Source organism: Macaca mulatta, chromosome 14, assembly GCF_049350105.2.
Source record: "Macaca mulatta isolate MMU2019108-1 chromosome 14, T2T-MMU8v2.0, whole genome shotgun sequence".
Taxonomy (NCBI): Eukaryota; Metazoa; Chordata; class Mammalia; order Primates; family Cercopithecidae; genus Macaca; species Macaca mulatta.
The window spans coordinates 50,681,822-50,703,980 of record NC_133419.1 but is presented as its reverse complement, the minus strand read 5'-3'; the positions used below and the strand labels follow the sequence as shown (position 1 = coordinate 50,703,980).

Sequence of the window (22,159 nt, the reverse complement as noted above, 5' to 3'; positions counted from 1 at the left end):
CTTTGAAGAGAGTAGTGATTCTCCCAGCACAGAGTTTGAGATCTGAGAACGGACAGACTTCCTCCTCAAGTGGGTCCCTGACTCCTGAGTAGCCTAACTGGGAGGCACCTCCCAGTAGGGGCTGAAGGACACCTCATACAGCTGGATGCCCCTCTGAGAGGAAACTTCCAGAGAAACGATCAGGCAGGAACATTTGCCCTTCTGCAATATTTGCAGTTCTGCAGCCTATGCTAGTGATACCCAGGCAAACAAGGTCTGGAGTCGACCTCAGGCAAAATCCAACAGACCTGCAGCTGAGGGTCCTGACTGTTAGAAGGAAAATTAACAAACAGAAAGGACATCCACACTAAAAGCCCATCTGTATGTCACCATCATCAAAGACCAAAGGTAGATAAAACCACAAAGATGGGGAGAAACCAGAGCAGAAAAGCTGAAAATTCTAAAAATCAGAGCACCTCTCCCCCTCCAAAGGAACGCAGCTCCTCGCCAGCAACGGAACAAAGCTGGCCAGAGAATGACTGACGAGTTGAGAGAAGAAGGCTTCAGACGATCAGACTTCTCGGAGCTAAAGGAGGAAGTTCAAACCCATCGCAAAGAAGCTAAAAACCTTGAAAAAAGATTAGACGTATAGCTAACTAGAATAACCAGTTTAGAGAAGTTCCTACATTACCTGATAGAGCTGAAAATCATGGCACGAAAACTACGTGACGCATGCACAAGCTTCAGTAGCCGATTTGATCAACTGGAAGAAAGGATATCAGTGATTGAAGATCAAATGAATGAAATGAAGCGAGAAGAGAAGTTTAGAGAAAAAACAGTAAAAAGAAATCAACAAAGCCTCCAAGAAATATGGGACTATGTGAAAAGACCAAATCTACATCTCATTGGTGTACCTGAAAGTGACGGGGAGAATGGAACCAAGTTGGAAAACACTCTTCAGGATATTATCCAGGAGAACTTCCCCAACCTAACAAGGCAGGCTGACATTCAAATTTAGGAAATACAGAGAACAGCAAAAAGATACTCCTCGAGAAGAGCAACTCCAAGACACATAATTGTCAGATTCACCAAAGTTGAAATGAAGGAAAAAATGTTAAGGGCAGCCAGAGAGAAAGGTCGGGTTACCCACAAAGAGAAGCCCATCAGACTAACAGTGGATCTCTCAGCAGAAACTCTACAAAACAGAAGAGAATGGGGGCTAATATTCAACATTCTTAAAGAAAAGAATTTTCAACCTAGAATTTCATATCCAGCCAAACTAAACTTCTTAAGTGAAGGAGAAATAAAATCCTTTACAGACAAGCAAATGATGAGAGATTTTGTCACCACCAGGCCTGCCCTACAGGACAACTGGTACCAGCCACTGCAAAAACATGCCAAATTGTAAAGACCATCGACACTATGAAGAAACTGCATCAGCTAACAAGCAAAATAACCACCTAACATCATAATGACAGGATCAAATTCACACATAACAATATTAACCTTAAATGTAAATGGGCTAAGTGATCCAATTAAAAGACACAGACTGGCAAACTGGATAAAGAGTCAAGACCCATCAGTGTCTTGACTTATTCAGGAGACCCATCTCACGTGCAGAGACAGACATAGGCTCAAAATATAGGGATGGAGGAAGATCTACCAAGCAAATGGAAAACAATAAAAAGCAGGGGTTGCAATCCTAGTCTCTGATAAAACAGACTTTAAGCCAACAAAGACCGAAAGGGACAAAGAAGGCCATTACATAATGGTAAAGGGATCAATTCAACAGGAAGAGCTAACTATCCTAAATATATATGCACCCAATACAGGAGCACCCAGATTCATAAAGCAAGTCCTTAAGAGACTTAGAAAGAGTCTTAGACTCTAACACAATAATAATGGGAGACTTTAACACCCCACTGATAACATTAGACAGATCAACGAGACAGAAAGTTAACAAGGATATCCAGGAATTGAACTCAGCTCTGCACCAAGCGAATGGACCTAATAGACATCTACAGAACTCTCCACCCCAAATCTACAGAATATACATTCTTCTCAGCACCACATCACACTTATTCCAAAAATGACCACATAGTTGGAAGTAAAGCACTTGTCAGCAAATGTGTAAAAGAGCAGAAATTATAACAAACTATTTCTCAGACCACAGTACAATCAAACTAGAACTCAGGATTAAGAAACTCACTCAAAACCACTCAGCTACATGGAAACTGAACAACCTTCTGAATGACTACTGGGTACATAGTGAGAAGAAGGCAGAAATAAAGATGTTCTTTGAAACCAATGAGAACAAAGACACAACATACCAGAATCTCTGGGACACATTTAAAGCAGTGTGTAGAGGGAAATTCATAGCACTAAATGCCCATAAGAGAAAGCAGGAAAGATCTAAAATTGACACCCTAACATCACAATTAAAAGAACTAGAGAAGCAGGAGCAAACACATTCAAAAGCTAGCAGAAGGCAAGAAATAACTAAGATCAGAGCAGAACTGAAGGACAAAGAGACACAAAAAACCCTTCAAAAAATCAATGAATCCAGGAGCTAGTTTTTTGAAAAGATCAACAAAATTGATAGACCACTAACAAGATGAACGAAGAAAAGAGAGAAGAATCAAACAGATGCAATAAAAAATGATGAAGGGGTTATCACCACCGACCCCACAGAAATACAAACTACCATCAGAGAATACTATTTACACCTCTATACAAATAAACTGGAAAATCTAGAACAAATGGATAAATTCCTGGACACATACACCCTCCCAAGACTAAACCAGGAAGAAGTTGAATCCCTGAATAGACCAATAACAGGCTCTGAAATTGAGGCAGTAATGAAGAGCCTACCAACCAAAAAGTACAGGACCAGATGGATTCACAGTTGAATTCTACCAGTGGTACAAAGAGGAGCTGGTACCATTCATTCTGAAACGATTCCAATCAATAGAAAAAGAGGGAATCCTCCCTAACTCATTTTATGAGGCCAACATCATCCTGATACCAAAGCCTGGCAGAGACACAACAAAAAAAAGAGAATTTTAGACCAATATCCCTGATGAATATCGATGCAAAAATCCTGAATAAAATACTGGCAAACCGAATCCAGCAGCACATCAAAAAGCTTATCCACCATGATCAAGTGGGCTTCATCCCTGGGATGCAGGGCTAGTTCAACATATGCAAATCAATAAACGTAATCCATCATATAAACAGAGCCAACGACAAAAACCACATGATTATCTCAATAGATGCAGAAAAAGCCTTCGACGAAATTCAACAGCCCTTCATGCTAAAAACTCTCAATAAATTCGGTATTGATGGGGTGTATCTCAAAATAATAAGAGCTATTTATGACAAACCCACAGCCAATATCATACTGAATGGGCAAAAACTGGAAGCATTCCCTTTGAAAACTAGCACAAGACAAGGATGCCCTCTCTCACCACTCCTATTCAACATAGTGTTGGAAGTTCTGGCCAGGGCAATCAGGCAGGAGAAAGAAATAAACGGTATTCAGTTGGGAAAAGGGGAAGTCAGATTGTCCCTGTTTGTAGATGACATGATTGTATATTTAGAAAACCCCATCACCTCAGCCCAAAATCCCCTTAAGCTGATAAGCAACTTCAGAAAAGTCTCAGGATAGAAAATCAATGTGCAAAAATCACAAGCATTCTTATACACCAATAACAGACAAACAGAGAGCCAAATCATGAGTGAACTCCCATTCACAATTGCTTCAAAGAGAATAAAATACCTAGGAATCCAACTTACAAGGGACGTTAAGGACCTCTTCAAGGAGAATTACAAACCACTGCTCAACGAAATAAAAGAGGACACAAACAAATGGAAGAACATTCCATGCTCATGGATCAGAAGAATCAATATCGTGAAAATGGGCATACTGCCCAAGGTAATTTATTTATAGATTCAATGCCATCCCCATCAAGCTACCAATGAGTTTCTTCACAGAATTGGAAAGAACTTATTTAAAGTTTATGTGGAACCAAAAAGGAGCCTGCATTGCCAAGACAATCCTAAGCCAAAAGAACAAAGCTGGAGGCATCACGCTACCTGACTTCAAACTATACTACAAGCCTACAGTAATCAAAACAGCATAGTACTGGTAACAAAACAGAGATATAGATCAATGGAACAGAACAGAGCCCTCAGGAATAATACTACACATCTACAACCATCTGATCTTTGACAAACCTGAGAGAAGCAAGAAATGGGGAAAGGATTCCCTTTTTAATAAATGGTGTTGGGAAAACTGGCTAGCCATATGTAGAAAACTGAAACTGGATCCCTTCCTTACACCTTATACAAAAATTAATTCAAGATGGATTAAAGACTTAAATGTTAGACCTAAAACCATAAAAACCTTAGAAGAAAACTGAGGTAATACCATTCAGGACATAGGCATGGACGAGAACTTCATGTCTAAAACACCAAAAGCAATGGGGCAACAAAAGCCAAAATTGAGAAATGGGATCCAATTAAACTAAAGAGTTTCTGCACAGCAAAAGAAACTACCATCAGAGTGAACAGGCAACCTACAGAATAGGAGAAAAGTTTTACAATCTACCCATCTGACAAAGGGTTAATATCCAGAATCTAGAAAAAACTTAAAAAAAGTTACAAGTAAAAAATCAAACAGCCCCATCAAAAAGTGGGTGAAGGGTAGGAACAGACAGTTCTCAAAAGAAGACATTTATGCAGCCAACAGACACATGAAAAAATACTCATCATCACTCGCCATCAGAGAAATGCAAATCAAAACCACAACGAGATACTATCTCACACCAGTTGGAAAAGTGCTCATTAAACAGTCAGGAAACAACAGGTGCTGGAGAGGATGTGGAGAAATAGGAACACTTTTACACTGTTGGTGGGTCTTTAAACTAGTTCCACCATTGTGGAAGATGGTGTGGTGATTCCTCAAGGACCTAGAACTAGAAATACCATTTGACCCAGCCATCCCATTACTGGGTATATACCCAAAGGATTATAAATCATGCAACTATAAAGACACATGCACACGTATGCTTATTGTAGCAGTATTCACAATAGCACAGACTTGGAACCAACCCAGATGTCCATGAATGATAGACTGGATAAAGAAAATGTGGCACATATATACCATGGAATACTATGCAGCCATAAATAGGATGAGTTCATGTCCTTTGCAGGGACATGGATGAAGCTGGAAACCATCACTCTGAGCAAGCTATCACAAGAACAGAAAACCAAACACTGCATGTTCTCACTCATAGATGGAAATTGAACTGTGAGAACACTTGGACACAGGGTGGGGAACATCACACACTGGGGCCTGTTGTGGGGTGGAGGAGCGGGCAGAGATAGCATTGAGAGATATGCATAATGTAAATGACGAGTTGATGGGTACAGCACATCATCATGGCACATGTATGCGTATGTAAGAAACCTGCACATTGTGCACATGTACCCTAGAGCACAAAGTGTAATATTAATTTAAAAAAAAAGAATGAAGGGGAAAACATTGTGAAATAAAGGAAAAGAAAAGAATTTGTCAGTGAGACACTTACCTTGCAAGAAAGACAAAAGAAAGTTCTTTAAACCAGGAGTTACCAACCAGTACCGGTTTGTGGCCTGTTAGGAACTGGTACACATAGCCGGAGATGAGCAGCAGGCAGATGAGCATTACCGCCTGAGCTCTGCCTCCTGTCAGATCAGCCACCACATTAGATTCTCATAGGAGCACAAATCCTATTGTGGACTGCATATGCAAGGGATTTGGGGTTGTGCACTCCTTATGAAATTCTAAGGCCTAATGATCTAAGGTCCGGATGATGGAACAGTTTCATCCTGAAACCATCTCCTCGCACCCCCACCCAGCCTGTGGAAAAATTGTCTTCCATGAAACCTGTCCCTGGTGCCAAAAAGGTTAGGGAACCCCTGCTTTAAACAGAAATTATAAAAGAAGGACTCTTGAAGTAACAGGAAGGAAGAAAGAACAGTGAAACAAGAAGAAATAGTGGGAGAATGCAATAGACTATACTTCTTGTGAGTTTCATGAATCATATTTGATGATTGCAACAAAAATTATAACATCATCTGATACTCAAGACAAGACAATTATACTTAAAAGTAGGCAAGGTAGAGACCTAACTGGTAGTAAGGTTTTCACACTTCACTCAAAGTGGTAAAATGTCGATACCAGTAGACTGTGATAAATCACATATGTACATTGTATTGCCAAGAACAACCGCTAAGAAAACTATATAAAGTAATAAACTCAGAAACTCTATAAATTAATCACGATGGAATCCTAAAAAATTCTAGTAACCCCAGAAAAACAAGAAAAAACAAAGGAACAAGGAACAGAAGAAACAAACAGAAAACAATAAAATGGCAAACTTAAGGCCTGACATAAGTATTTACCTTAAAAGGATACAATATGAACAAAAGGAAAAATTGATCATGAAAAAAAGATTTGTCTATGAAAATGATTTTTTTTACATGAGGTATTCCTGTTGTCATGGGAGATATTTATGAGTAGATTCTAATTACCTTGTATTGTTAAAGTGAAAGTCACTCTCAGTAAATTTGTGATTTGTTCTTTCCTAATTTCAGCAGTTTTTTTTTTTTTAATTATTATTATACTTTAAGTTCTAGGGTGCATGTCCACAACATGCAGGTTTGTTACATATGTATACATGTGCCATGTTGGTGTGCTGCACCCATTAACTCGTCTTTTACATTAGGTATATCTCCTAATGCTATCCCTCCCCCAACCCCCTCCCCACAATAGGACATGGTGTGTGGTGTTCCCCTTCCTGTGTCCAAGTGATCTCATTGTTCAATTCCTACCTATGAGTGAGAGCATGCGCTATTTGGTTTTCTGTTCTTGTGATAGTTTGCTGAGAATGATGGTTTCCAGCTGCATCCATGTCCCTACAAAGGACACGAACTCATCCTTTTTTATGGCTGCATAGTAGTCCATGGTGTATATGTGCCACATTTTCTTAATCCAGCCTGTCACTGATGGACATTTGGGTTGATTCCAAGTCTTTGCTATTGTGAATAGTGCCGCAATAAACATGCATGTGCATGTGTCTTTATAGCAGCATGACTTATAATCCTTTGGGTATATCCCCAGTAATGGGGTGGCTGGGTCAAATGGTATTTCTAGTTCTAGATCCTTAAGGAATCGCCACACTGTTTTCCACAATGGTTGAACTAGTTTACAGTCCCACCAACAGTGTAAAAGTGTTCCTGTTTCTCCACATCCTCTCCAGCACCTGTTGTTTCCTGACTTTTTAATGATTGCCATTCTCACTGGTGTGAGATAGTATCTCATTGTGGTTTTGATTTGCATTTCTCTGATGATGAGTGATGATGAGCATTTTTTCATGTGTCTGTTGGCTGTAGGAATGTCTTCTTTTGAGAAATGTCTGTTCATATCCTTTGCCCACTTTTTGATAGGGTTTCAACAGTTTTTAAACCGTATTGAGGAAAGGTTACTTCAAACAAAAATTGTTTTTGTATGTGTTCCATTTGAATTCTGTGGTGGCTAAATGAGACCACTACAGAATTCCAATGAGTGGTTAAAATGACAAAGTTCACAGAAAAAGGAGTATAAACGATATAAATATTATAAGGAACATTTAGAATCACAATAATCAGAGAATTCAGGTTAAAGCAGAAATTAGAGTTTTTTTTTTTTGGCTATCAGGTAGGGATTAATTAAATTCATAGTTGCTAATTGTAATGGGATATGTAAAAATAGGTGCTGTTATATACAATTAGAAGTGTAGATCTGATCAACATATTCTAGGGCAGTTTTAGAGGAATGGCAACATTTTAACATGTTAATTTGCATTCAGCAATTCAGATTATGGAAAGCTGTGTATAAGAAATCTGCTTAATTGTTCACAGTAACATATATAGACAGGTGTTTATTTTAGTGGTATTTGCAAGGGAGAAAGGCTAGAAATAGTTGGGCTATGCCCTGGTATCAGGAAATGTTTTAAAATAAAAACTAATACATATTAACACTTCACAAGAAAAAAAAATTCCACAAAGAGCAGACATTATTTAGCTGTGTTGGTGTAATGTTCATAATATTTCTAACTTCCAAAATGTATTGAGGATACTTTAATAAACAGTTTTGTTGTGAACTCATTAATTTGAATAATTATTAATTGCAAACATACCCAAATGTAAGTTCAATGTACAACAACAACAAAAAACAAAAGTAACATTTAATTTACTGTTCTGATTGTTAGTCCACGTATTTCTATGGGTAATCAAATTGAACGTCATATATATGTTTATTTGAAGAGTAAAAATCATCTTATGTTTACATCAGTGACATATTTCTTCTAAATTAAAATATTTTTTCTACCAATTTTTTAAAGCCTTGCCTGATGTTACCCTGTCTGTGAGGTTTTTGTTAATTATTCATCTTTAAGTTATCACTCTCTTTTGAACTAACATTTTTTCTGTATTTTTATCTCATCATTTTCCATAATATTAATAGTAATAATACTTTTAATGCTCTAAATCATACATTATCCACTTCTTTATTTGCTTTACATATATTATCAGATTTCTCATATTAGCCCATAATAAGGTAGACATTACTATCCTTTTTTTGCATTGAAGAAACTGAAATTTTCAGAGATTAAGTAAACTGCTCAAGGTCACACAGGTGAGATTAAAGTTTAGGTTTCAAATTCAGGTATGTTTGCTACAAAACCTTGTCACTGTGTTAGACTGCCTCTTAAGTGAGTAAGGTAAATGAAATAAGTGCTTTGTGTGTTTAAAAGAAATTTTGTTATAAAGGAAAGGAAATAATCGACGAATTAATGAAATGTTCAAATTACAGACTTTAAAGTAAATACAGATTTAGTTTTATACTTGTCATTAGGTAATTCAGTATTAGTAATTAATACCATTAGATATAATGTGATAATCAACTAGTGAAAAAGAAAAAAATTAAAGTTCACGGTTATTTGCTACATATATATATAAATTTTAAGTTAGAATTATACCATTTGTTATGTCATTTATGCCATGTACAAATGAATGAAAATTTCACTTTTTTTCTTTCTAGAATTCTGGAGGCGGAAATGGAGTTGATCTTGCAGTGCTAAATGAGGCTCGCAATATGGTTTCAGATCTTCTGATTGATCCAAGCCTTCCTCCACAAGTCATTTCCTCTCTACGGAGTATCAGTAGCTTAATGGGTGCTTTCTCAGGTTCCTGTAGGCCAAAGATTAATCCTCTCACACCATTTCCTGGATTTTACCCCTGCTCTGAAATAGAGGACCCAGCTGAGAAAGGGGATAGAAAACTTAACAAGGTCAAAATACAGTAATCATCCAACCCTATTTATCAAATTTAATGATATTTTCAAAATAACTGCTCCTTTAAATTCTATATAAAATACAATTTTCCTTTCAAGGATCGGACATAATATTGAGCTGCTTGGGATGTTAGAGGCAATTATAAGCTCAAATAATTATAGTTGAGTATTCAGTTTTTATTTTAAGTACATTGCTGTGATTAGTACTTATAATTTGAATGGTAACAACTATGTATTATTATTCTTATTAAGAAGTAGAGAACAACAAGCAAATTTTGTTCCAGGGTGGTACAACAAACTAGTAGCCAGATCATTTTGTTGCTGTATTTTATTCTTTAGAATCCAGGAATTGTTCTTGTTGAGCCAAGAAGAAATGGTCATTATAATATTCATTTTATGAATTACATAGCATTATTTTAAAATGATTTTTATATTTTTTGAACCCTGTTTTCCCCCCTTTTATACCTACTGGAGATTACGGTAGCCCAGTAGGCACTGATTTTTATATCATTGGAATAGAGGATTAATTTCTCTTTAAAATATAAATATTTCAAAATAGGATTTTCTTTAGAAAATAATAAATACTCTTCTAAATTGGTATGCATTATCCTTATTCAGAGTGCTTTTACTTGTTTTATTTGACTATTAGTATCTTTACCAATAGCTAAAATCATAAAATTTTAAAACTAGAAACATTTTAGAAATTATTTTACTCAACCACTTTATTCCAGATAAAGAAACTAACCAAGAGAAGATGAAATTTATTTCAGTTAATTTTGTCAATTGTAATAATGCTTATAGAACTTAGAAATAGATAAATATAGTTTTTGTAGGAATTTTGATTATCAGTTAATTTTGTCAGTTGTCAGCATTAGGGTTTAGAAATGTGGAAAAATTAAGCAAACCCAATTAGAAGAAAAGGGTTTCAAAAGTACTGATCACAATCCGGATCATAGTTATGTGATACTTTTATTTTTTTAAAGTTTATACAGTAGCACCTACATTAGTCAAAACCCAATTAATTAGTACTTAGTTATATGACTTCTTTTTTAGCAGTCTACCTTTTAAGAAAGAGATTAATCACAAGCATTCAGAGGGCATAGCAATAAACCATAAATAAAAGAACTCTAATGTATTCTTGAGTTAGTTTTCACTCTACCCCTCCTTTGCATTTTCTATTGATATTTGATACTCAGGATAGTAATTTTTTAAAATAGTAATTCTTAAAATTTAAAATCAGAAATCATATTGATATCAGTATTTAGTGTGTAGAAAAGTGTGCTAGTACATTTTAGGAACATTTTAAACATAATATTAATTAAACAGGATGCCTAAATGCCTCATTTCCTGAGCATTGTAGTTAATCAAGGTTATTTTGGGTTCTGGAATCTACTGATAGAGTAAGTCATATAAGAACCAGGAAGTAACCCTTATTCCTTTTCTTTGTGTTCCTTAAACTGCTTATTAGAATTCTATATCAAATTTGTCTCTCCTTTTGGAAAAGCATATAAAAAGCCTGATGTTACTTCAGAAAAGGGCAATGGCATTTATTTAAAAAACAATAGGTGAAAGGGAAAAGGAACAGATAACTTAATATAACTTTCTTATACACGTTAAAAACAAAGAAAGATCATGTGAACCTAAATTACAGTCAACAAGGATATTAGCATAAAGGACTTTTTCACTGCAGGTCTAATTAACTATTAACCTTTACAAAGTCAATGTCCTTGGGAAAACTGAAATATAAGACAGATATTTATCTCTGAGATTGCTGCAGTGTCTGCTGATAGAGGAAATTCATAAAAAGCAGAAACTATTATGTAAATATCAGTAAAACATTTATAATGGTCAAGAATGGAATATTGTTAATTGAACATTTGGGTTAGTTGAAGATTTTTTTAAAATTAGGGCAAAATATTAATGCTAAAGGTGTTCTGTATTTAACTCAGTCATTTATTCAAACTCAGAATCCTGCAGTTTCTCCTGATTAACCACTAAGTAAGTTCTATAGCACTGTACTGAAAATATAAAAAAATTAGAATATAGGGCTGATCATCCCTGATCCTAAGATTGTCCTCCGAAGTTGATTTTCAGGGTAAATCTTTCATATCCACTTTTTAAATTGCCAATTGTTTCTTTCTCATGAAACAAGTAGTAAAATGTACAAAAGGAAAAGAATCTAGTTTAAATTATAGAGCTCAGACATATTTTTTAGTAGGAGGAAGAGGAATAGAATAACAAAATAGAGTGTGAAATTTGGAGTAAATTGACAGATTTTCAGAATAAAATGTTTCTTTTTTCTCTGTACATGTTAAAAATATACTTTGTATTGATACTTGCATGTGCCATCACTAATACTACATATATAGCATATTAAAGAGTGACATTTTAAACCATTGTTAAATTATTCAACAGGGACTAAATAGGAATAGTTCGCCAACTCCACAGCTGAGGAGGAGCTCAGGAACTTCAGGATTGCTACCTGTTGAACAGTCTTCAAGGTGGGAACGTAATAATGGCAAAAGGCCTCACCAAGAATTTGGCATTTCAAGGTAAAATCTGCAGAGCCTTTTAAGAAACTTGAATCAAATGCATCTACTTTGCTTCTGTCAATAATGTTTCAGTTAGTTCTGGAAGCAGAAAGGAATGGTTGAAGTATTTTAGGTATAGGACAACATGTGTAGTAATAATATGGTAAAATAGAGAAACTGATTATTAAAAAGAAGCTAATGTGTCTTGTCCTAAAACTTTGATAGGCTGGGTACAAAATGTGCTGGATCCCTGAGAACATGAGATAGTTTAGGGAAATTAGGATCAACTCAGGACTGGGTGCTGGGGAAGTTTTTAAATCGAGAGAAGTGGCCATTACAGGGTTAGCCACCAATCCAATGAATAGTATCCAGAGGTAGGTCTGCAGAGTTGGCTGACTTCTGAAAAGAGGAGCACGTTTCCAAGGGTCATCACAGTTGTTAGGTTGAAGGTAAACAGACTTTCAAATCCTGTTCCTGCTGGAGACTGAGACAACTAATATAATCTATATTCTGTTGAGGATTTACTTGGAACCGAACAATGCTAATCTTATAAATGAAAGTCATCAGTAACTAAGTAAATGAGGCTGGGAAAATGTAGGAGCTGAAATCTCCTGAATGTAAATATATACATTTACCCTGATAACAAAGGATTTAATAATATAGTACTTTGTCTTTTGAAAACCAGGAAAGATACTGATCCTTGCTTGAGTTTATCATAATTTTCTTTACTCAGCTTTCTAATTATGTTAATATAAGATCGGAATTGGCACAAATTCTGCGTTAACCACTTTCTGTTATTATTGAGCATGTTTTATACTTTTGAGCTGTATCGTTTCACATTTGAAACAGTAGATGGCAGGATTGGATCATAGATATTTGTTAAAATTTATGTTAATATTTGCGTTTGAAAGAATAAGATGATTATAATTTTCTAGATTCTTAGGTGGTTTATTAATTTGAATCTTGTATAATATATTCAAGCAGCTGAACTCCTTTTTTGTAAAAGAAAAATTGAATGAAGCGATGTCTAAAACAGGAATGCAGTGAAGTACGAAGAGTACTGTACAGGAAAATGAACACTGGTCCAAAATTTGCTGTGGCCTGAACATCATAGTCTTCTTTTTTTTTTTTTTTTTTTTTTTTTTTTTCGGTAAAGGAAGCAGGCTATAGGGAAGTGAATGATGTCAGGAACAGAAAATGTGACAGTATTTCTTAACTATGGGTAGCATTATCTTGAGAATATAGTTGGGTTTTAAAAGGAATGATAAAAATGTTTTATATTTTAACCTTTCATACTGATGTAACAGCAATGCATTTGCAGTTAAAGAAACATTTGATACATTGAGTTAAGGTCATTTTTATCCTGCTGCCTCAGATAATTGATTGAAACAGAAGCATAGTCCAGAGAAAACCAATCTTTAACTCTGAAAAGTGTTTATTATATAAAGCTAAATGTAGGTAGGTTCTATATAATGACTTAACTCTCATTAAAACAAAATTCATGCCTCATAAAATATTTAGAAATTTAGAGAATAAATTAATTGGTGGTATTATGTACATCTGTTTTAAAGAGACCAAGGTAGACGTATCTTTTCTAGTTTGCAGAAGCTGGAGCCTCTTGGTAATAAATGTCTATGTGTACTTTGCACATAGGTGGGTTATGATGGGAATATATGAAACATTTATAACCACTATTCCTTTTCAGATTCAAATCTCTAGATCAGTGCTAATAGAAATTTTTGCAATGATGGAAATAGTTTATATCTGCACTGTCTAATATGGTACTCCCTAGCTACATGTGGCTGTTAATCATTTGAAATGTATCTAGTATGACTAAGGAAGTGAATTTTAAATGTGACTTAATTCTTATTAATTTCATTCAGATATAAAGAGCCATATGTAACTGTTTTGTAGATACATGCGACATCCATATTAGTGCAGCTCTAGATCTTTAATGCGTAGTGATGTTTTGTTCAGGAATCTTTAGATTTTAGTAGCACAAAACTAATAGATTTATGACTCTGAAATCATCTTGACTTTATATTAGAGTACTCCAGAATCGAGATCTCATATGCTTGATTTTGAGTCTTGAGCTTTGGATTCTGATCACAGTTTGCCTGACTGATTTCAACATGATTCCAGTGTTGAACCTCTCATTTCCTGAGCCTATACCTGAAACCAGATTTCTCATCACTCCAGCTGCTTTTTCGTCTGTTACTGTTGTTCTGCCCTTATTTCCCGGCACAATGCTGCCATCCTCTAGTGGAGTGGTTGCTTACAAAATTGATTTACTTAGAGACTTGGTGTTATCTTTGCATCCTGTCACCTTATTCTACAGATGACAGTTGTCAGATATCTGTCTGCATTATCTTTTACTCTCTATTCCTTCTTCTCCTTTATCACTGTGCCTATACTATTTTATGTTTTCATTGCTGTTTACTTGGGCTATTGAATTAGCCTCTTAATTCCAGTTTCCAGTATCCTTCTTGACTTTATTAATCTTCTACTTTACACTACAAATGTTCCTTAAATAAAACTGTGATTGCAGTTGTCCCTGGGTATCCCTGGGGGATTGGTTCCAGGCCCCTCCCCTTCCCATGGGTACAAAAATCCATGGATGCTTGAGTTCTTTATATAAAATGGTGTAGTATTTGCATATACTCTCTACACATCCTTTCGTATACTTTAAATCACCTCCAGATTACTTATAATACCTAATGTAATGTAAATACTGTGTAAAGAGTAGTTATACTCTATTTTTTATTCGTTTTTTTATTACTGTTGTTTTTCCTTGAATATTTTTGATTTGGGGGTGGTTAAATCTGTGGATGTAGAAACCTCATATACAGATAGCTGACTGTATATAGTTTTTCTAGTCATTGCATTTTTGGACTCTTTACCAGTCCTATAGAATAACGCCGAAATTCCTAGTGTAGAATGTGAAACCCAATTATTACCTCATGACAGAGCTGCAACCCTTACTTGGAAAAAGTAAATGAACTAACACAGATGAGCAGTCTTTCAAATAATGAGAATAGAAAAATGATATGGAGGCCGGGCGCGGTGGCTCAAGCCTGTAATCCCAGCACTTTGGGAGGCCGAGACGGGCGGATCACGAGGTCAGGAGATCGAGACCATCCTGGCTAACACGGTGAAACCCCGTCTCTATTAAGAAATACAAAAAACTAGCCAGGCGAGGTGGCGGGCGCCTGTAGTCCCAGCTACTCGGGAGGCTGAGGCCGGAGAATGGCGTAAACCCGGGAGGCGGAGCTTGCAGTGAGCTGAGATCCGGCCACTGCACTCCAGCCTGGGTGACAGAGCGAGACTCCGTCTCAAAAAAAAAAAGAAAAATGATATGGAAAGCTTTCTAGGTAAAAACAATAGGCATATAACTTGTTTAAGACTCTTCCTTGATGTTTTCTGATAATTTTGTTCTTAGTTTAACTCCATTTGAAAATTAAGCTAAATTATGTTTCAAAATAATTAAAATACAAACAATGAAATATATATATATAAGGTATTTGGATAAAATACTATTGCCAGGCAATGAGTTATTAGATTTGATTACACAGCAGTGGTGAAGATAAATGGTGACTCACGGGTTTAAAAGCAAGTCTCTTTAGTGTAGGAGTAGGAGGGTAGTATAGGAGTATCAATTATAGTTGATAGCCCACAGGATAATTGAACACAACTTGCCTATTTTTTCTCCAGGGAAAACCTGTTCAAAAGGAGTGACCTGTGAGCCCTGAATATATATGCTGTTTGACCTCAGAGAAGACTGGGTCCCATCACTCAGTTCAAAAATAGCAGTTCAGTCTTCTTTTAACTCTAAGTATAGGTTGAGCATCCCAAATCCAAAATGCCCCAAAATTCAAAATTTCTTGAGTACAAACATGACTCTGCAAATGGAAAATCCCACACCTGACCACATGAGACGGGTCACAGTTAAAATACAGTCAAAACTTTGTTTCATGCACAAAATTATTTAAAATATTATATAAAATTACTTTCAGGCTATGTGTATATGAAATATAAGTGAATATTGTGTTCTATCCCCAAGATATCACATTGTGCATAAGCAAATATTCCAAAACCTGAAATCTGAAACACTTCTGGTCCCAAGACTTTCAGATAAGGGATATTCAACTTGCACTAAAACTAGAACTCAGAGATGGGTAATTCAATCATCAGCAAGTCCGGAAAACAACCTTTCTTGGAACTTTCTGACCAGAGAAGTCTCATCCCAGATCTGAAACTTAAACAGAAGGCAAGATTAAGGGTCATAATGCCGTTCCATATGGTCATTCCACAACTGTGCCGTATAATTTATCAGAGACTTACAGCAAGGTTATATTAGCAAACTTGACCCTATTTGAACCCCAGCAATTCAAGAGGGCTAATTGTGTCATCCTACTCAGGTTCTTAAGAGAATAACTCTGTAAATTTAGACATCTACAATTATCAAATTTATACAACTGCATTGAAACTGAGTTGGTACAGACCTTGTTAAGGTAATTTGTATTGACTGTCTAGAAGTTAGCTCTTAAAATATAGCTTAGCTCAGGGACCATAACTTTTGATGTCTCTTGTTTGTTTGCTTTTGACAACTCATTCCCAAGTGAGTAAAAAAGAAAAATAAACTCAATTTCTTCCACCATACTCTGACAGCACATTTCTGATACCAGATGTGTGGGGATTTCTCCCCAGCAGCAAGCAAGCAAGCAAGCAAGCAAGCAAGCAGTTCTATAGTAGACATAAGCTAGGTGTCCTATAATTCAATTATTTCTTTTTCTTTCTTTCTTTCTTTTTTTTTTTTTGAGACAGAGTCTCACTCTTTGCCCAGGCTGGAGTGCAGTGGCACGATCTCGGCTCACTGCTACCTCTGCCTCCCGGGTTCAAGCAATTCTCCTTCCTCAACCTCCTGAGTAGCTGGGACTACAGGCACATGCCACCACGCCCAGCTAATTTTTGTATTTTTAGTAGAGATGGGGTTTCACTATGTTGGCCAGGCTGGTCTCGAACTCCTGACCTCACATGATCCGCCTGCCTTGGCCTGCCAAAGTGCTGGGATTACACGCATGAGCCACCGTGCCCGGCCTAATTCCATTATTTCTGACACCATCTACCCGGAGATAGCGTCAGATCATACTGGTTAAGGACTCAGTCCCACAAGACTAATCCCCACTTCTGATGCCACGCAGGCCTCAGGTTATTTTGCCTGTGCTTCTGACCAACCTGCTGTAAACCAGGTTCCCTCAGCCCTCTCCCTGGATTCAGATAATTTGCTGGAGCAACTCACAGAACTCAGGGAAACATGTTTACTGGTTTATTACAAAGAGTATTTTAAAGGATACAAATCAACAGCCAGATGAGGAGATACAAAGGACAGGTCTGGAAGGGACCTGAGTACAGGAGCTTCTGCCCCTGTGGAGTTGAGTTATGCCACCCTCCTGGCTTGTGGACATGTTCTTGTTCAGTTTCCTGGAAGCCCTCACGTGTTTGGCTGTTCACAAGCTCCTCAGACCCAGTCCTTTGTGGATATTTATAGGAGCTTCATATTATAGGCATGATTGATTAAATCATTGGCCATTGGTGAGCAATTTAAGCTTTTTAAAATTTAATTTAGTCCCTCTCCTCTCCCTGGAGGTTGGGAAGTGGAGCTGAAAACCCCCATCCTCTAATCCTGTCTTGATATTTCAAGTGACTAGCCTCCATCCTGAAACTGCCTAGGAGCTGCGGGCCATCAGTCAACTCATTAGCATACAAAAAGACACTTTGGAGATCCTCAGGATTTTAGGAGTTGTATGCTAGGAAACAGGCACTGGACTAAAACCAAATATGTATTTCACAGTATCACACCAAGTCTGACTTTAATCACCTTCCTACCAACTATTAGTAATCATTGGAACTACTACTCTGCTTGTCTTCTGCTTTCTTCGTATTTATTTATGTAATTTTATTGAGGTGTGTATTTATCTGTTGCTGGGCCAGGACATAATGGGAAGATTCAGGAACTAATCAGATAACCTATCATTTGACCTGTAACTCTTAATTCTAAATAGCTAAATGAATGTATGATATACAGAAATTATTCAAAGACCCTGGATCAAGATAGAAGACATTGGAGCAGTGCTGTGGTGCCCTTCTGAAAGGAGAAATCTCTCTTTGTCTTGACTATTAATCAGGGAATCAGGGAGTGGACTTTGGTAGAATACACAGATTTTTCTCTCTTTTTTGAGTTTTCTTTCTTTTTTATTTTAAACTAGAAGCTTTTAGAGTGTTTGTATGCTGTGAATGATACGGACAAGAACATGTTTATGAGATTTAATTTTGTTTGCATGACTAAGTATTTGAAAGCTCAATTCATTATCTTATTATTATTATTATTGTTATATTATACTTTAAGTTCTGGGGTACATGTGCAGAATGTGTAGTTTTGTTACATAGGTATACACGTGCCATGGTGGTTTGCTGCAGCCATCAACCCGTCACCTACTTTAGATATTTCTCCTAATGCTATCCCTCCCCTAGGCTCCCACCCCTGGACCGGCCCCAGTGTGTGATATTTCCCTCCCTGTGTCCATATGTTCTCATTGTTCAACTCCCACTTACGAGTGAGAACATGCACTGTTTGGTTTTCTGTTCTTGTGATAGTTTGCTGAGAATGATGGTTTCCAGCTTCATCCATGTCCCTGCAAAGGACATGAACTCATCCTTTTTTATGGCTACCTAATATTCCATGGTATATATGTGCTACATTTTCTTTATCCAGTCTATCATTGATGGACATTTGGGTGGGTTCCAAGTCATTCCTATTGTGAATAGTGCCACAATAAACATACATGTGCATGTGTTTTTATAGTAGAATGATTCATAATCCTTTGGATATATGCCCAGTAATGGGATTGCTGGGTCAAATGGTATTTCTTGTACCAGATCCTTGAAGAATCACCACACTGTCTTCCACAATGGTTGAACTAATTTACACTCCCACTAACAGTGTAAAAGTATTCCTGTTTCTCCACATCCTCTGCAGCATCTGTTGTTTCCTGACTTTTTAATGATCACCATTCTAACTGGCGTGAGATGGTATCTCATTGTGGTTTTGATTTGCATTTCTGTAAGGACCAGTGATAATGAGCATTTTTTCATGTTTGTTGGTTACATTAATGTCTTCTTTTGAGAAGTGTCTGTTCATATCCTTTGCCCACTTTTTGATGTGTTTTTTTTTCTTGTAAATTTGTTTAAGTTCTTTGTAGATTCTGGATATTAACCCTTTGTCAGATGGATACAGTGCAAACATTTTCTCCTATTCTATAGGTTGCCTGTTCTCTCTGATGATAGTTTATTTTGCTGTACAGAAGCTCTTTAATTAGATCCCACTGGTCAATTTTGGCTTTTGTTGCCATTGCTTTTGGTGTTTTAGACATGAAGTCTTTGCCCATGCCTATGTCCTGCATGGTATTGCCTAGGTTTTCTTCTAAGATTTTTGTGGTTTTAGGTCTTACGTTTAAGTGTTTAATCCATCGTAAGTTAATTTTTGTGTAAGGTGTAAGAAAGGAGTCCAGTTTCAGTTTTCTGCATATGGCTAGCCAGTTTTCCCAACACCATTTATTAAATAGGGAATCCTTTCCCCACTGCTTGTTTGTGTCACGTTTGTCAAAGATCAGATGGTTGTAGATGTGTGGTGTTATTTCTGAGGCCTCTGTTCTATTCCATTGGTCTATATATCTGTTTGGTACCAGTACCAGAGGAAAGAACAGGCAGTAATGATTGCTCTTCTGCAGCCTCTCCTGGTGGCACCCAGGCAAACAGGGTGTTTTGGTTACTGTAGCCTTGTAGTATAGATTGAAGTCAGGTAGCATGATGCCTCCAGCTTTGTTCTTTTTTCTTAGGATTGTCTTGGCTCTGAGGGATCGTTTTTGGTTGCATATGAAATTTAAAGTAGATTTTTCTAATTCTGTGAAGAAAGTCTATGGTAGCTTGATGGGGATAGCATTGAATCTGTATATTACTTTGGGCAGTATGGACATTTTTGCGATATTGATTCCTCCTATCCATGAGCATGGAATGTTTTTTCATTTGTTTGTGTCCTCTCTTATTTCCTTGAACAGTGGTTTGTAGTTGTCCTTGAAGAGGTCCTTCACATCCCTTGTGAGTTGGATTCCTAGGTATTTTATTCTCTTTGTAAAAGTTCTGAATGGGAGTTCACTCATGATGTGGCTCTCTTTTTTGTCTATTTTTGTTGTATAGGAATGGTTGTGATTTTTGCATATTGATTTTGTATCCTGATACTTTTCTGAAGTTGCTTATCAGCTTAAGGAGATTTGGGGCTGAGGCAATGGGGTTTTCTAAATATGCAATCATGTCATCTGCAAACAGGGACAATTTGACTTCCTCTTTTCCTAATTGAATACTGTTTATTTCTTTCTCTTGCCTGATTTCCCTGGCCAGAACTTCCAATACTATGATGAATAGAAGTGGTGAGAGAGGGCATCCTTGTCTTGTGCTAATTTTCAAAAGGAATGCTTCCAGCTTTTGCCCATTCAGTATGATATTGCTTGTGGGTTTGTCATAAATAGCTCTTATTATTTTGAGATACATTCCATTGATACCTAGTTCATTGAGAGTTTTTAGCATGAAGGGCTGTTGAATTTTGTTGAAGGCCTTTTGTTCATATATTGAGATAATCATGTGGTTTTTGTCATTGGTTCTGTTTATGTGATGGATTACATTTATTGATTTGTGTATGTTGAAACAGCCTTGCATCCCAGGGATGAAGCCTACTTGATCGTAGGATAAGCTTTTTGATGTGCTGCTGGATTCGGTTTGCCAGTATTTTATTGAGGATTTTCACATCAGTGTTCATCAGGGATATTGGCCTGAAATTTTTTTTTGTTGTGACTCTTCCAGGTTTTGGTATCAGGATGATGTCGGCCTCATAATATGAGTTAGGGAAGATTTCCTCTTTTTCTGTTGAGTGGAATAGTTTCAGAATGAATGGTACTAGCTCCTCTTTGTACCTATGGTAGAATTCAGCTGTGAATCTGTCTGGTCCTGGACTTTTTTTGGTTGGTAGGATATTAATTACTGCCTCAATTTCAGAACTTGTTATTGGTTGGTTCAGGGATTTGACTTCTTCCTGGTTTAGACTTGGGAGGGTGTATGTGTCCAGGAATTTATTCATTTCTTCTAGATTTTTTAGTTTATTTGTGCAGATGTGTTTATAGTATTCTCTGATGGTAGTTTGTATTTCTGTGGGATCAGTGGTGATATCCCTTATATCATTTTTTTATTGTGTCTATTTGATTCTTTTCTTATTCTTACTTATTAGTCTGGCTGGTGGTCAGTATATTTTGTTGATCTTTTGAAAAAAACCAGCTCATGAAATTCACATTGATTTTTTGAAGGGCTTTTCGTGTCTCTGTCTCCTTCAGTTCTGCTCTGATCTTAGTTATTTCTTGCCTTCCGCTAGCTTTTGAATATGTTTGCTCTTGCTTCTCTAGTTCTTTTAATTGTGATATTAGGGTGTCAATTTTAGATCTTTCCTGCTTTCTCTTATGGGCATTTAGTCCTATAAATTTCCCTTTACACACTGCTTTAAATGTGTCCCAGAGATTCTGGTATGTTGTGTCTTTGTTCTCATTGGTTTCAAGGAACATCTTTATTTCTGCCTTCATTCCGTTATGTACCCAGTAGTCATTCAGGAGCAGGTTGTACAGTTTCCATGTAGTTGTGTGGTTTCTAGTGAGTTTCCTAATCCTGAGTTCTAATTTGATTGCACTGTGGTCTGAGAGACAGCTTGTTATAATTTCTGTTCTTTTACATTTGCCGAGGAGTGTTTTACTTCCAATTATGTGGTCAGTCTTAGAATTAGTGCAATGAGATGCTGAGAAGAATGTATGGTCTGTTGATTTGGGGTGGAGAGTTCTGTAGATGTCTATTAGGTCCACTTGGTGCAGAGCTGAGTTCAAGTCCTGAGTATCCTTGTTAATTTTCTGTCTCATTGATCTAATATTGACAATGGGGTATTAAAGTCTCCCACTATTATTATGTGGGAGTCTAAGTCTCTTTGTAGGTCTCTAAGAACTTGCTTTATGAATCTGGGTGCTCTTGTATTGGGTACATATGTATTTAGGATGGTTAGTTCTTTTGCATCGATCCATTTACCATTATGTAATACCCTTCTTTGTCTCTTTTGATCTTTGTTGGTTTAAAGTCTGTTTTATCAGAGATTAGGATTGCAACTCCTGCCTTTTTTTTTTTTTTTTTT

At 36.7% G+C, this 22,159-nt stretch overlaps 1 protein-coding gene across 4 annotated transcripts in view; it reads left to right on the top strand.

The window, feature by feature from the left end:
• Positions 1-22,159, top strand: part of PDE3B (phosphodiesterase 3B) — a 207,950-nt gene that overhangs the window by 120,025 nt on the left and 65,766 nt on the right. For all 4 annotated transcript variants that reach the window (XM_028833635.2, XM_015114810.3, XM_077963273.1 and 1 more), the window contains exons 3-4: positions 9,104-9,352; positions 11,771-11,907. In XM_028833635.2, coding sequence (XP_028689468.2) covers positions 9,104-9,352; positions 11,771-11,907 — 386 coding nt within the window. The remainder of the gene's footprint in view (positions 1-9,103; positions 9,353-11,770; positions 11,908-22,159) is intronic.